General features: G+C 41.9%; 1 protein-coding gene across 1 annotated transcript in view; it reads left to right on the forward strand.

Moving 5' to 3' along the window:
- Window positions 1-16517, forward strand: part of dgkg (diacylglycerol kinase, gamma) — a gene marked incomplete at its 5' end in the record, with an annotated part of 126927 nt that overhangs the window by 75238 nt on the left and 35172 nt on the right. Inside the window, one exon of the mRNA XM_083997045.1 lies at window positions 4390-4454. Coding sequence (XP_083853171.1) covers window positions 4390-4454 — 65 coding nt within the window. The remainder of the gene's footprint in view (window positions 1-4389; window positions 4455-16517) is intronic.

The raw sequence follows: 16517 nt of genomic DNA on the forward strand, positions 1-16517 counted from the left end.
AACAGCAGCTTCCTCATTTGTCAGTTATGTCCTATTCACAGTTTAACACCTACTGTGGAGCCAGGCCGGTTATATTAGCGCTATAACTGTGTCAGGTTTAAAGATATCACATTGCATCATTTATATTTATTGAGATTTATTTTTAGCCCTTGTCCCACTTTTCTTCTCTTTTTTTTTTTTTTTACCTTGTCATTTCATTTATTCACTTTTAGGTCTACAAAATGTGTATTTGTAGAATCAGCAGAGCCTCATTCCTTCAGTGTCAGCCATTCAGGAGGTTTTTACCTGAAGCTGAACTTTCCATTGAGGACAAACACGACCATGATGAACACACTTGCTTATTGTAACGAGATGCACAACAACTTTTTTTTTTTTTTTTCCACCGATACCGACAACCGATAAGTTCCTGCTTCTCATAACCGATACAATAACCAATAATAGGGATGTCACAATTATACATTTTCCTGGTACAATTATTGTCAGAGTAACAATCAGGGTGTCATGATTATCATGATTATTATGCATTAATTAATTTCACAACACTAATATGCATGTGTATAATCAAATATAGTCAACATATAATTACATTACTTATTATTTACACAAAATATTTCAAGTATCTATTAATTATATGACCAATTATTAACCCCCCCGGGGAAGTGTTTGAAATATTCAGGTCATAAATTGTGATCTATACCAAATTTTTTACGTTATTTTAATCGTTTTCTGTTTTGTTTTGTTGTTTTTTTTTATTAAAAATGACACGCTAACATTTAAATTCCTACCAATTCAACGTTACGTTAGTTAAATGGACCAGTATCGCTGCATTTACCTTTATTTTTGCGCACATCTGTTGATATGGTTCCGACATAATCTTTTTTGGAAAGTGACGGTATTTAGGAAACTTTACGATCAATTAATTGTGGCGTTTAAATACCACGATTAATTGTGAAAACAAGTCATTCTGACATCCCTAATCAATTACCAATAAAAGTGTATATACACACCTGACGTTAAGAACAGTCACATTCGTTAACTTGACGTTGATGATGTTATCAGGTGGACACAGAGCTCGGGAACTAAAGCATTTTTTTTTATTGATTCGTGGAACCGAAGCCAAAGCTCAAGTGAAAAAATCTTGACCTTTGACCCCGTCATTTAATCCCCCTCATAAAACCATAAAACCTTCAATATCTCTAAAAATACAGACGAGTACTTACTCAACATTTTCCTCTCCACGAACCTGAGAGCTGCTGCCGCTGCTGCTGAATAAGAAGAAAATTACTAGATGACTAAATTACACGGTGAGCGGACGAGCCTCTGATGTCGTATTGTGTTGAAGCTTTCAGATAAAAAAAAAAAAGAAGAAAAATAATAGAGCAGCAATCCCCAGAGGATGAATGAAAACAGTGTCGTCTTTCAAATTCGAATGATGTTACCTCATTGAGAGCCACTTAGCTTAATTATATAAACCACTTCTCTTAATAATAAGGCTAAATTTTCTCCCTATTGCTTGTGTTATTGTTGCAAATGACAAAATCACATCAGTTCAGAAAAGGTATTTTCATATTTGTATGTCTTCATCCTCCCTCTGACTCTTCTTCTTTCTAAAACAAACACGTGCAGCTGATCTTTAGCCTAATTCTTATACATTATATTAATCTTGTGTTGTGCTCTCTTTTCCTAATCGTGTTGTTTGGTTTATGGTCTGGTATTTCATCTCCTTCATGCATCATCTATCTTTGCTGTTGTTAATTCAAAAATAATAGAAAAGTAAAACGTACTTGTACTATAAAGCCAGGCTTAATATTTTGCTTCAATATTGAAACCAACCACATATTGTTAAATTAGAAAACTGGTTTTTCTTGCTTTATTTAATTTTTTACATCGTCTTCGTCTGGTTGTGTCGTGCGTCCTGTCTCTGTTAAACAGATGATGTCATTGCACAGCGATGCATTGCACAGCCCTCGTTTCGCTAACATGGTTACGACTCCATCGCCTCCTCTGGTGCTCGTCACCACCTCCAGCAGCCGCATACTGCAACGTCCTGTTTGACATATAGTCGATTACATCTGCACATCACATACGTCTTGATCTTATTTGGAACGTACAGCAGCAGCAGCGGTTTTATCAGTGACAGACGGATCGCGCCCTCAGGCCTGAAGCAGAAGCAGAAGCAGAAGCTGCTCTGGTCAAACTCAACCTGAGGCCTCGTTGTGATTAATCACAGCCACTCCAAGCTCAAGTGTCCAGAGCACAGATCAGTGTGTGTGTGTGTGTCGGAAACAGTAGATGTCTGTGAGTGTGTGTGTGTGTGTTAATCTGACAGCAACAGGAGTCCTGCTGGAGGTGTGGGAGTTTGTATCTTGAAGGAAACTCAGCTGTTGTGAAGGTTAATGCCGATTAATCCTCTGATCAAGACTCTCTTTGTATCTGAATCTCTGTTGTTGTTCTGTCATTGGTTGATCCATGAGAGAAATCATCTTAGTGTTGTTGTGTTCATTCTGTTTCTGCAGGTTTTACTGATTTACACTGAGTTTATTCAGAGTTTCCTGCAGAGCTGCACTGAGAACGTTTGTAATGATTATATAATAAAGTTATTTATTGTTAGGGTTGGACATCAAGAAGCTAATGAAACCAGTTCCAACATTTCAATTCCATCTGGATTGTTAAGAAGTTTTAATTTCAATTGAACTAAAGGATTCCTAAACAATTTTCATTCGCCCTTCGTCTCTGGTTTGCAGTCCGCCGACCAAAGGTAAACCGGTATACCAGAATTGGAATCAAGAATTGTTACGGCCCTTTTCCACCACGACACAGTTACAGCTCGACTCGACTCGTTTAGGTCCTTTTCCATCTCGATCCTCTCTCTCGATTCCATTTCGATCCTCTCGTCAGCTCCAAATTCACTCATCTGCACCTCATTAATGGGCCACAGTGTGGTTTTCCTCACAGCAGTCATTTAACTCAGGTGACAGAAAAACAACAGTCTCAGAACAGATCAGTGGGCGCTGTTGTCGGTGTGTTTTTAAAATTAGCAGGTTTGATTCTCGTGTTGGACGTTGTCACGCTTGCGACTCTTCCAGCAGTGACGACGCTCTGGTCAATCAGTGGAAGTAAGACGAAGTAAAACGTACCAAGTACCAGGTACACTGCAAAAACCAAAATCTTTCCAAGAATTATAATAATTAGTCTTATTTTTTGTCAAAATGTCTCATTTCTGGTCAAAACGAATCTCTTTCCACTTAAAATAAGACTCATCACCTAAAAATGTACTTGTTTTTAAATAATTTTCACTTGTTTCAAACAAATTTTCACTTGAAATAAGTAGAAAAATCTGCCAGTGAAAGCAAATTTTTTGTGCTTGTAATAAGAAAGAAAAACTTGCTCCACTATCAGATGATTTCAAGTGAAAATCTGCTTGAAAGAAGTAAAAGTGTCTAAAAACAAGCTACTTTTTAAATGTGAGGAGTCTTATTTTAGGTATAATGAGATTGTTTTGACTAGAAATAAGACAAATATTCTTGGTTAGATTTTGAGTTTTTGCAGTGTACGAGTGGAAAAACAACCAAAAAAACGAGTACAGCCGTGCCGAGCTGTGCCGAGTTGCACTAGTGGAAAAGAGCCATTAGGAATCGGAATCAAAACACGGATTTGGAGCTGGAATCATTAAAATTGAAACCATGTCATGTCCAACCCTATATTTGGTTCATGAAGTTGAGTAAAATAAAATCTCCTGATGGTTTTACGATGCAGAACATTGATGGTTCTGTTGTGACAGTGTTTGTCGGAGGTCACGCTGAAGCCCCCCGCTCTGCTCTCGTGACTGATCACAGTTACAGCCCCTCACCTCTGGCCCAGAGGTCAAAGGTTAAACACATGAGGGGAGGAGGGAGCTCCGACCTTTGGCTCAGTGATGAATTGACTCGTTTTACTCTGTGATCCCACAGCTCAGACTTCAGCTCTGAGCGTTTATTGTTGATTGTTGGTTAGTTTTAAAGCTGCGTACCTGTGAACCAGCGTCTGCAAATAAACCAGAACATTCATAAGAATAATAAACTTTATTTATATAGCACCTTTAAACAGTAAATGCAGCTCAGAGGACATAATCATCATAATAATAACAATAAAAAAAGATATTGCACATTAAAAATAGCAGCAAACAAAAGCAAAACTGTGAAAGGAGGGAAATAAAGGTGTAAATAAATAAAATGAAAAAGAACAGTACATAAAAATTCAACTTTGTGGCATAAAGTGATGGAAAAATTGAGTGTCTTCGCTGAAGAGTTTGTTTTTTACCTCTTTTTACTTTCAGAAACAAACGAAATATATAGAATTCATCCAAACAGCTGTGTAACTTACTGTCGTCTCCTCTGCTCTCTCCTTCAGGACGCCTCCATCGCCCATCGCTTCCACCTGATGAGGGAGAAACATCCAGAGAAGTTCAACAGCAGGTAAAACAACGTTGTCTTGTCAAACAGACGCTTAATCTTCCCCTCTCCTCTGTTCCTTTGTTTTAACTCCATTAGCTAACAAGAAAACCTTGTCACCAGCTCCTGACCTCGCACTTTAATCTGAAAAGACTCAATATCTCCGTGAGCCGCCGCGGTCGGTCGTCGGCGATCAATAACCAGACAAAAACCTTGCCGGTGCGCTGAGATCAATACCACTACTGACGGCGGCTTTTCTGTGATTAAACCCAACTGAACTGCCACATTCGAGGTTCCTGTGGTCGAGCTGTGATTGTTCAGTCGTCCGCTCAGTTTTCAGTTAATTAATAAAAAGGTTGTATAAGGAGGAAGGTGTGGAAGTGGCGTCGCAGGAGGGCTGAGCGAAGGCAGCTGTGACGTAAATGAAGGCGAACGTCGTCATCCTAACAGCAGCGAAGGTGTCACATGGCGGGACAGGAAGTGCACAGTCGTCTAATTAATACTTATATAACACAGAGAGAGAGAGAGAGGTCATCAGACAGAGCAGCAGCCATGAAGAGAGAAACCTAAAGTGATGGGAAGAGTTCAAGAAGTCGGATTCAGGTTTGTCACAGCGAGAAGTCAAATGTGTCGAATGTTAAAGTCAGACATGTAAATTGACTTCACTTTCGTTATATTGTCAAACTTAACGAAGCACCAGAACCAGAATGATGATCCAATAAGTTTTCACAGTGGAGAGGAAACGGATCCTCACGATACGTGGAAAAAAAATATATATATATTCATAAAATTCCATAAAACAAACTATTAATTATTAATTCATTAAAGACGTCCACTGTTTTAACCAACAAATCTAAAGTTGGACACATTTAAACACAGGTAACCAAACTTTCCTCAAGCCAAGGCCTTGGGAATCACATTAGTTTCTGGCTGGGGCCCCTTATGCAAACCTTCCCTTTCTTTTATGAATACAATAATTATTATATTTGCGGCGGAGACTTTTCCTTATCCAGATTCGGATTCAGATTTCAGATTTTATTTTATTTTTAAAACGGGAACAGTACATCTTGATGAACATGTAAATATATGGGATTGTATAGCCAAGTGGGCTTGCTAGACTTACTTAGATACTTTATTGATCCCAGAGGAAATACAAGCATCCAGTTACGCAGACATACATACATATAACATAAGGGCATAGTAGAGCAAAATAAAACAGAGAAAAGAAAAGTAAGAAAAAATATACATTATATACATCCATATAAAATGATGTACATCTATATGTTAATGAATAAAATACTAAAATAGAATAAATAGAAAAGACTGTACCAAATTAAATATGCATCATTTATAAACTGCTAAAAAGCTATTTTTAGGAGCAGAGCAGCTCAGTGGCTCTGGACCATCAGACCACATGATGGTTTTTTCAATTTTCAGTTTGTCAAATTGAAAACCGTTCCTGCAAATGAGGAATTCAGATTGTTATTAAAGCCTCACATCAACCGAATAAAGGAGGAGGTGGAGTGAACATTTAGATCAGTGTCTTCATCCTCTGGGGACCATGAACGTCTTCACAGTCAGAGTCAATGCTGCAGACATTTTTTTTTAAGGTTTTGGGCCTAATGCTGCAAACAGACGACAGAGAAACAAATTATTTAGTTATTATTATTAACTTTTGTAATGATCCAGGCTCACAAAGAAAAGCAACAGCGACAACAATCACAAGGTGTGGATCTCTCACTGTGTTCAGTTGTTTTGTGTGTTTGAGCAGCGGTGTGGTCGATCCAGTAGCTCTGTCTCCTCCGGCTGCTGTCATGTGACTTGCAAAACCTGCCCCAGTCATTTGCCTAAAAGCCATTCTGTGTTTACTGTACACTGACTGTACATGTTTGTGTTTACATGCACCGAGGGTTAACACACACAGTTAACTCTGACTCTGTTTGTGCGCTCTGTAAAGTATAAAGTCTTGTTCTGAGCGACTCTGACTCACTGGGGAGCAGCTCAGCTCTGTGTGTTGTTTGCATGATGGAAACAACATGTCTGCTGCTGCCCTGCCCCCCCTCTTCCCCTTCCCCGCCGCCCCACAGGTAATTAGTCTACATACATACTAAGATTAAATAAAAAAGAAAGAAAGGAGAGTAAGAGGAGACCAGCGTTGTTTATTCTTTGAAATTCAATAATTGATGCTCAAGTTTCCAGCCTCATTCCCAGAATGAAGAGAGAGGAGAGAAGATAAAAGGAGGATCCCTCTGTTCTCCGGGGGCCCTCACTTTGATCCATCAGGCCAGAGAGGGCCCGAGATAAAACATGTAAAGCATTTATGTGCAGAGCAGAGCGAGCGCGGTGCGTTCAGGCGCAACACGGGAACCTGTAAACTCTTCTGTTCCTCTCCGTGTGCTAGGGATGTGCACGGTTGGTTATGAATTTATTATCCGGTTAACCTAGGATTTAAAAAAACGGCACGTTAGAGCAACAGTCTAGTGTCGGATCAAACTACATCATCATGCCATGGTTCGGCTTTTTGTAGTGTTAAACAGTTTCGGATCAAGCAGCAACGTGATTTTCTGCTGTGTAAAAGTGTTTTTGGATCGAGCCTCGGACTTTCAAACCTTTTACAATAATCTGTGGTGATTCCCTCGGCGTAAACCGTCGGGAGGGAGACGACAGGAACATCAAGTCTGTTAGAAAATCTGCTTTCAGTTTACAAACATTCTGAAACCTTCCCAGTTATTTCCTGAGACGATGCGAGGCAGAGAGGACCGAAGGCACCAACATGTAGTGTGGACTAATAAATAAGCACCGCTAATGATTTAATAAAAATAAAAAATAAAAAGTTTTCTCCTCCGAGGCAGCCGCGGCATAAATGCAGCATTGCAGCACATTTATTCCCCGGCATAAAGATGCACATTATGCCCCATATGTGCATCTTAAACTCCAGTCTCTAGTCTTATTATCCACCTGATATTTAGTCTGACGACGCTGTGTGTCAGTGATGCGACTGTCTGACGGACAGAGCGCATTTATGCCCCGGCTGCGCTCTGTCCATCAGACATGACGTCATTTTATTTTTTATTACAGTAATCGGTTACCCGGTTACGACAAGGTTAGGATACTCGGTTAGAAAATTATTCAAAATGCCCATCCCTACCGTGTGCTCCACTTCTTCAGAACGTCGTTTTCTGACCCGCGAGCCGCTTCGTGGGCTCCGATCCAACGACAAGCGACAGACCATGAGCTGTACTCAACACCCACCACCACACACACACACACACACACACACACACACACACACACACACACAGCAATAATACCAACAGTCAGATATATGGACTTTATTTAGAGGAAGCCAACAGTGGAGGTTATTGTTGCGGCGTGAATTCTGTTCGTCAGGACGTCGACGGGGCAGCGGACAGCTGACGGACAGCTGCAACTGTTTCATTGTGGCCTGACTGATGTTTTGGCAGCGTGGATATCCGTCCATCTTTACAGCACTTTGAACTGAAAGGAGCCCAGTGTGGAGGCCGAGCAGCTCTTTACTCCGCGGGTGAGCAGATGATAAATGACCTTTGACCCCCGGGAGGAGAGAGGGGCCCACTGCCTCATGCAGCACACAGCTCAGTGCTCTACTGTCCCGCCTGCCACTCACAACCCCACATTGTCTGCATATGTGTGTGTGTGTGTGTGTGTGGTAAACACAAAGGTTATAATGGCTCTCTGTTGTCGGAGTTAATATTAGATTTGACGCCTCGTCTTTAAAAGTGCTTCACTGTGTGATAAAGGCTGTTAGGATTAACGGTGTTCAAACCTTCCTTTGAATGTTTGTTGGTCATTTTTAAATACATTTGAGCTTTTAACTCACTTTATATGAGTAAAGTAATAATTTGCACTTACTGCAAACTTGGGTAGCACTTTACTTGAAGGTCTCATCATAAGAATGACATGACACTGTCATAAACATTATGTCAATGTCATAACGTTGTTTTTAAGTGTCATTCAGTTAACCCTAACCCTACAAACCCGGATGTTATGACATTGACATAATGGTATTGACATGTTCATGACTGTGTCATGTCACTCTTATGATGAGACCTTAAAGTAAAGTGTTACCCAAACTTGTTCAAGACCCTGTAATGTGAATAAATCAATATAAAAACTATTTACTTTGACTTTTAACTTTTGAGCTGCATTTTCTAGACACTAAACTATGATTGTCGGGAAAAAGCAGTCGCTACACATCTACAGTAAGGTTAAAGATGCAGCTGCTACCTTGAACTTTTATTGATTTTCATGTAAAACACAAAATTAAACTTCTCTGCTTGTGGCTTTGAGGAAAAAAAAACAGACAGAAGCACAATGAGAGTTTTTGCAAATGCTTTGTCTGCATGAGTGAGTGAGAACAAAATAGTAATAATCCTAATAATTACCTAATCCTTCCAAAATTCCCTCACAATGTGGAAGTCCCACATGTGTTATTGGGTTTTCCACTTCCAGCTGCCTTCATGATCATGTATAATAAGTTTGCAGGCGTCTAAGTTTGATTTTTGTTCAATTAAATACTCACCAACAACATTGTCTGCATATGTGTGTGTGTATGTGAGTCTTTCACACACTCGCACCACAACACCATCCCCCCGCCTGTCTGCTAACTAGCACACACCCCCCCCCCCCCCCCCCCCCCCGTCCTGGGCTTGTTGGGACCGAGGGGACGTGTGAGCGCCGACACCTCGGCCTGTGGAGCTGCACCAGGTCGGTAACGGCCCCCGTGTCCAGACCACCAGGGGCCCGGAGCCCAGGTGCTAATGACTTCTCACACCGCGGACAATGTGATTCTGTGTGTGAAGGTGTGAGTGGGTGTTCGTCATCGTCGGAGGAGGAGGAGGAGGAGGAGGAGGAGGAGGAGATACTGAGTGGTTCGGTTTGAAGAAGCATCTCTTTCTCTTCACTCGTCTCCACAGACGAGGAGGTCCGACCCAGTTCTTCACATTATCAACAACACAGAACAAGACACAGCAGCGTCTTGTGATTTCACGCTTCACTTGATTCACTTACTTATGCGTCAGCTTTCAGACTCCGTAGCCAAGTGGTTTTAAATAGACGTGTTCCCAATGGAAACACCAAAACTACAAACTCATGCAGTTTGTTCGCAGATGGACTTAAAAATGAAACTTATATAAAACAGTTCAATAGTAATCATCCTGTTGAACCTATTTTAAAAACTGACAGGAAACCAAATAATGAGATGTCGGCATAAGACACTAGACAGAGCTGTCAAACCTGGTTTATACTTAAATTTAATCATCTTATAGGTACAACATAGCTGTATTGTTAGGTAGGTGTGTGTACAGGTCAGAAATGGCCTAGGTACAGCATCAGGTACAAAGGTGTTAGGTACAGTATTACTACGGCATCATGTACAACATTACGTGTAGTGTAGGTACAGCATTAGTTTCAGTGTTGACACAGTGTAGATACTGCATAACTACGTTGTAAGTTATAGTGAAGGTACAGCATTAGGTGATGTAGCTGCAGCATCTGGAACAACATTAAGTACAGTGTAGCTATGGTACGGCGTAGCTGTGCCATTTGGTACATTGTAGATATGACTGTGTGTGACATAGCTGCAGTATTTGGTACCAAATTAGGTACAGTGTAGGTACAGCATTAGGTAGGATATTACATATAGTGTAGGTACAGCATTAGGTACGCAGCATTGACACAGTATAGGTATTGCGTAACTGCACCGTTAGGTCTAGTGCAGGTAAAACTTGGGTTTGATAAAGCTGCAGCATCTGGTACAACATTAGGTACAGACCATAGACTGTAAAAACAATGGACGTAGCGTCCGTGACGTCATCCATTGGTTTTGGGGAGTCGTTTTTGTGACTCAAATATGGCGGCCTGAACAGCGCCATGTTGGATTGGCCGGCCGAGAACCCGCCCACTGGCCTCGAAGCAGCTGTCCACGGACCACTCCGGACCTGTCACTCAACGTTTCCGCGCCCTAATTGGCCAGAATTTTAACCTAATAACAGTAAAACGGTAGAGTTAAAAAAAAAAATCACCCCCCTCAGAGTGTGTGCGGGGGTAGAAACTATCGATTGAGACCAAAAACGTGATGACACCAGGCTTTGATCATGTTTATTGAGGATGTAAAGTCGGCAATTTTAACATGGGGGTCTATGGAAAAATGCTGCTTTCTGACACCAGCCCCCAGAGGAAGCCGGGGGGATTGCAGTTTTTTGAACGCGGAAGTGAGCTTCACTTCTCAGACCGACAACTGCCCCCTTGGTTCAGTCTAGTGTAGGGATGGTGAAGGTACACTGTAGGTACAATATTATGTACAGTGTAGGTACGGTATTGGGTACAGTGTAGTTACGACATGAGATGCAGCAAATGGCATCAGATATGCAGCGTTGACACAGTGTACTGTAGATACTGCGTAACTGCACCGTTGGGTCTTCTATAGACGACTTGGGTTTGATAGAGCTGCAGCTTCTGGTACAGTATTAGGTACAGTAGGGATGGTGTAGCTGCACCATTTGGTACACTGTACGTATGGCTCAGGTATGACATAGCTGCAGCATTAGATACTTAGCTACGTCGTACACCTGGCAACCGATGTAGAAAGTGTAACCCAGGGTTTTATCCAAAGGAGCAGCTGATTGCTCTCTGACCGCGACCTGAGGATGAAGTTAAAGCTGCTGTAATGAGCTTTTTCGGCCACTTGGGGGTTTGGGGTCGGGGGTGGAGGGACAGGAAAGCCACAGTATAGAGTGACCTTAGTTAATATTTATTTCAGAGTAAAACACTTTGATCCCTGGTGTTTGTCAATGTAAACACCATTAGCTTGTTTCTTAAGCTGCTTTGACACAAAGCCCAGAGAACAGGTCAGTGAAACCTATCACCTGATTGGATTAGCAGGGATCAGATGTCAGCACCTTACTGACCTCTGCTCCGCAACATGGCCGCTGCCGCCGCCGCTGTGGTTTTTCCCCCTTTTAGTTTCTCTGCTGATCACGTGTGAAGATGTTTTGCTTCGTCTGAGCAGAGAGAGAAAGCAAAGCGGCCGTTGAGTTCACAGTTAACTTGTATTTATCCCAAACAAACTGATGTTACTGCTCCTACAAAAACAAAAGCTCCAGTGTTCAAGAGGAAGAGCTTTCCTACTGTAGAAGAGTAAACACAAAGGTTATAATGGCTCTCTGTTGTCGGAGCTAATATTAGATTTGACGCCTCGTCTTTAAAAGTGCTTCACTGTGTGATAAAGGCTGTTAGGATTAAGGGTGTTCAAACCTTCCTTTAATTGTTTTTTTGGTCATTTTTAAATATATTTGAGCTTTTAAATCACTTTATTTGACTGAAGTGATAATTTGCACTTTCTGCAAACTTGTTCAAGACCCTGTCCTGTGAATAAATCAATATAAAAACAATTTACTTTGACTTTTAACTTTTGAGCTGCATTTTCTAGACACTAAACTGTGATTGTTGGGGAAAAGCAGTCGCTACACATCTACAGTAAAGTTAAAGATGCAGCTTCTACCTTGAACTTTTATTGATTTTCATGTAAAACACTAAATTAAGCTTCTCTTTGTTGCTTTGAAGAAGAAAAAAACAGACAGAAGCACAATGAGAGTTTTTGCCAATGGTTTGTCTGCATGAGTGAGTGAGAACAAAATACTACATGTAATAATCATAATAATTACCTAATCCTTCCAAACTTGCCTCACAATGTGGAAGTGCTACAGTACATGTGTTATTGGGTTTTCCACTTCCAGCTGCCTTTATGATCATGTCTAATAAGTTTGCAGGCGTCTAACTTTGATTTTTTGTTCAATTAAATACTCACCAACACAAATTCCCTTCTTCTTTTTTCTTTTTTTTTTCTTTTTTTTTGGCACTGATGATGAAGTGACGTCAAAGTCAAACCCTCATGTCCTCCTGATTTCACAACAGATATGAGGCAGGAGGAGGGGGGAGGAGGGGGGAGGGGCAGTGAGGAGGTGGTGGGTCATAAGGTCACTGCTCACATTGGGGATTAAAGGAGATGCTTATCTCTAGGGAGGGGGGCAGCGAGGCATTGGGTAACGGGTTGGTCAGATATGCAGCCACAGAGTTTTGGAGCCCCCACACCCTCCTCCTCCTCCTCCTCCTCCTCCTCCCCCCTGAGCTTTGCCAAAGCACCTGAACCATGTTTTCACAACAACCTGGTTCCAACCTTCCAGCTCAGTGCGGCGCCTCGGCCTCAAGAGATAACTCATCTTAAAGGGATGGTTCACCCAAAATTGAAATTTCACTCATTATCTACTCACCCTCATGTGGACTAAGGGCTGGGAGAAGTTTCAGAGTCCTCCGTGGCTTCTCTGAGTTACAGGGGGTCTCGGCGTAGCAGTGCATGTCCATATAACGGTTGCAAATGGATACCAACTGTCTTTGTAACAAAAGGACACACCAAAAAACATCCAAATACCTCCATGCTGCTCGTATGTAATGTCCGTCTTGTATTGAAGCCCCGAAATGCGAAATTGTCCCGAAAAAAATTAAACAAGTCAATTTTTCAAGCTTGTTTGTAGCGTTTCGGGGCTTCAAGACGAACATTACATACGAGCAGCATGGAGGTATTTGGATGTTTTTTTTGGTGTGTCTTTTTGTTACAAAGACAGTTGATATCTATTTGCAACCGTTATATGGACATGCACTGCTACGCCGAGACCCCCTGTAACTCAGAGAAGCCACAGATAACTCTGAAACTTCTCCCAGCCCTTAGTCGACATGAGGGTGAGTAGATAATGAGTGAAATTTCAATTTTGGGTGAACTATCCCTTTAACAGCTTCTATTCAAGATGAATAGAAACTACTCTTCTTTGTCGGGGGGTCAGTTGTCAGCTCTTATGGGGACACTGTTAAAACACTAAACCCATTACCATCTCTTCACCAGTCAAAGCCCCCGGGGTTCAACACACCCAGCCTTTACGATGCACGTTTTGAAAAATACCCACCCTTCCTTTTATTTTTTTTTTGTCTTTCTTTTAAAGATCCCTTTTGTTCTAGCTTAGTTTTTGTGCATAATCATGGGAATAAAGGAGGAAAGGCTTACGGAAGTGGCGCGTCTCCCTGTTGCACTCTGTGTTCATAAGAGAGGGCGAAAAAACATGAGTTAATTGCATTTTTTACAGGGCGTCTCAAGTGGAAGCGGCTTAATGAGGTTAGGCAGCTCGGCTCGTTGAGAATCGCAACTGCTCCTAATTGTGATCTCAAATATGCTCATAATCCCCTGATTTGACAGCAGCAGAGGTTCCAGGGGAGGTATTAAGGTGAAAGAGAGAGAACAGGGGACAGAAAGACAATTAGCAGGGAGAAAAACATGTGAACAAGTGCAGCGGCTTAGGACATTTAACTTACACTCAAAGTAAAATAAACTGTTACTAAAGACTCAAACGCTTCCTCTGTTGAAAATAATAAAGAGGAAATATGTTGAGCTTTTCAAACAGGCTGTGTTCTGTTTCAATGTTGGATGCCCTCTTCTGTCTCTGTTATTGGTTAACCCACATTATACAGAGCTGTTGTGTCAATAGCTGTGTTGTCAGTATCAGCAGCAGCTCCACATGCTGACAAACCTGTTGTATCATCATCATCAGGAAGTTTGACTCATTTCCAGCATTAACATGGAGCGAGTCAGCTGTGGTTGTTGGATGAACACACACTCATTAACATTAGAGCTGCAGAAACTGCTCGATTAATCAATTATCAGATTGATTTTTTTAGATGAACATATCAAACATTGATAGAGTGAGTGTGAGGATTTGAGTAGGGACGTCCCCAAATGACGTCAACGTCCGTGTTACATTAATGTTGATTAAATCACCCAAAGACTGACAGATCTAAAGTTCAGCTCTGGGCTCTTTGATTCAAATACTGAAGGCCGTGGCTCAAAAGGTTAAATAATTGATAATGATATAAAGGAAAGAAGTAGAAGTCTGACTGTGTTGGAGCTGTTTGAACTGAAGAAACACTCGGTTGACCCGTCGTTGTTGGCCGGTGTTGCAGGACGGAGGTTTTCCCTTCGCTAACTCTCTTTGACAAGCTCTGACAGCGCTGAGCAGAGGGCACCAGAGCTGACAGGCCTGAGGTTTAATGTGTCATTAAACAATGTTTAATTTGAACATTTTAAACAGACTTGGAAAAGTGACTCTCAGCACCACAGGTGAATGTGTTCTACGCTGTTTAGTGATTGATTATTAACATCGGGGCTCAGGGAATCAGCCCCGAGCTCAGGACGGCTCTAGATTTTATGCTTTTCCTTGTCTTGTATGAAAGTTAAAGGGACAACGAGGAGTTTCTATTTGGTTATTAAAAAAAGTCTCACGTTAATGTGTATGAATCTACGCTACCCACACTTGTTAATGGCTCCATTTTTGATAAATATATCGTTTTGTCTCTATCGTTATTTTGTTATTTTAATTAATGGTTTCGTGGACGCTGCCCGGCGGGTCATGGGAATAACGCCGCCGAATCGCCGTTTATGGTCGGAACTACGATGGTATCTGATCGTCTTCGAACCTCCGACTTTCATTGTTGATGAATAAAAACATTCTTGGCAAGACGTCCATCTTGCGCTGGTCCAAGTATTTCACCGTGCGCGTGGAGGCTCATGGTAAATGTAGTATGAAAACACTTTGCTTTCCAAAACTCCTCGTTGTCCCTCTAAGTGAATATGTTTGAGGTTTTGGATGGATCATTTAAACAATATATTAATATTGAGAAAATAAACACATATTAATCAATCATCAAAATAATCATCAGCTGCAGCCTTTGATTCTACAAACAGTTTGTATCTGTGATAGAAACTCAGAACTCAAGGTGTTGAGAGAAAGTTCTTCATGCTCTTTGTATCAGTGTGTCCCTGTTTGAGTGAAGAGTCAACACAGAAAGTCCAAAATGTCCAAATATCAAGACGACAATTGGTCCAAGTCAGACCTTGATGCTCCAGCTGCTTGTAGCCTTAGGCCTCGGTCACTGCAAAGCACCTGGTTGAAACTTGTAGAGTTGGGTTAGATAGTGGTTGGACCATGTTGCTACCACCAACAAACAGTAGTCTCCAGAAAATGAACCCGGACACACCACTTCCTGTAAAGATTACTGTCTTCAGATCAGCCCAAGAGAATCAAACCAAACAGAGTAAAAAGATGAAGATGGACATCACGTTTAGAAGTGAATCTCTGGAGCTGATGTGCTCCACCACTTTGGTCCAGACTGAAACATCTCAACCAGTTTTTAAGGAATTGGTACAGGATCATGTAAAGACATTGATGGTCCCCAGAGGATGAACGCCAGTGTCCTTAATGGACATCAGTGGTTTTAGCATAAATATCTCAACAACTATCGGATCGATTGCCACAAACTTTGGTTGGGACAGAGTAGGACTTCACAGTTACCTCCAGTTCTCCTCATTAGTTCTTCATCAAGCAGATCTTCAACCTTGACTGAGCTCTTCAGCCGCTCTCCACTTCTAAAACCTGCAACAAATGACATCAGGACACAAACAAAACCGGCTCCATCAGGTCACCTCTGACAAACCCGTCTGCAGGGCAGTAATGAAGCATCGCTCCGTGTTATGAATCACACTAATATTTACCTTGACCTTACAGTCAGTACACCAGCAGTGTTTCACTCCGCGTCCCCTCCAGAGGCAATGTTGACGTTTCAACTCTCCTGGCATCGGGGCACTGAGGCGACAAATGTGTGTGTTGCTTTGACGGAGGCACAGACAGCAGCACCCGGCCCGGTCCACAGATGGTGGTGGGGGGGTTAATTTTCTGCGGTGTGGTATCTATCTGAGCATCGACGCTGCCGGCGCCGGCGTCTCCACTTTTTTTATAAGGCTTCAGGCTGCGTGAATGGAGCTTTGACCTGGGCGGTCACATGGCCCGTAGCCGTCCTGAGCTGTCGTTTTCAAAAATGTGACATGACTCAAGGCACCGGACAGCTTCAATATGTGTCCACTGCCCCCGAAACGAATGGCGCCGCGGGCCGGCGACACTGTACTCGTGTGCAGGCTCGGTCAGGAGTGGCAATACGGTCTAATGTGTT

The sequence above is a fragment of the Trachurus trachurus genome (genome assembly GCF_905171665.1).
Source record: "Trachurus trachurus genome assembly, chromosome: 21".
NCBI lineage: Eukaryota > Metazoa > Chordata > Actinopteri > Carangiformes > Carangidae > Trachurus > Trachurus trachurus.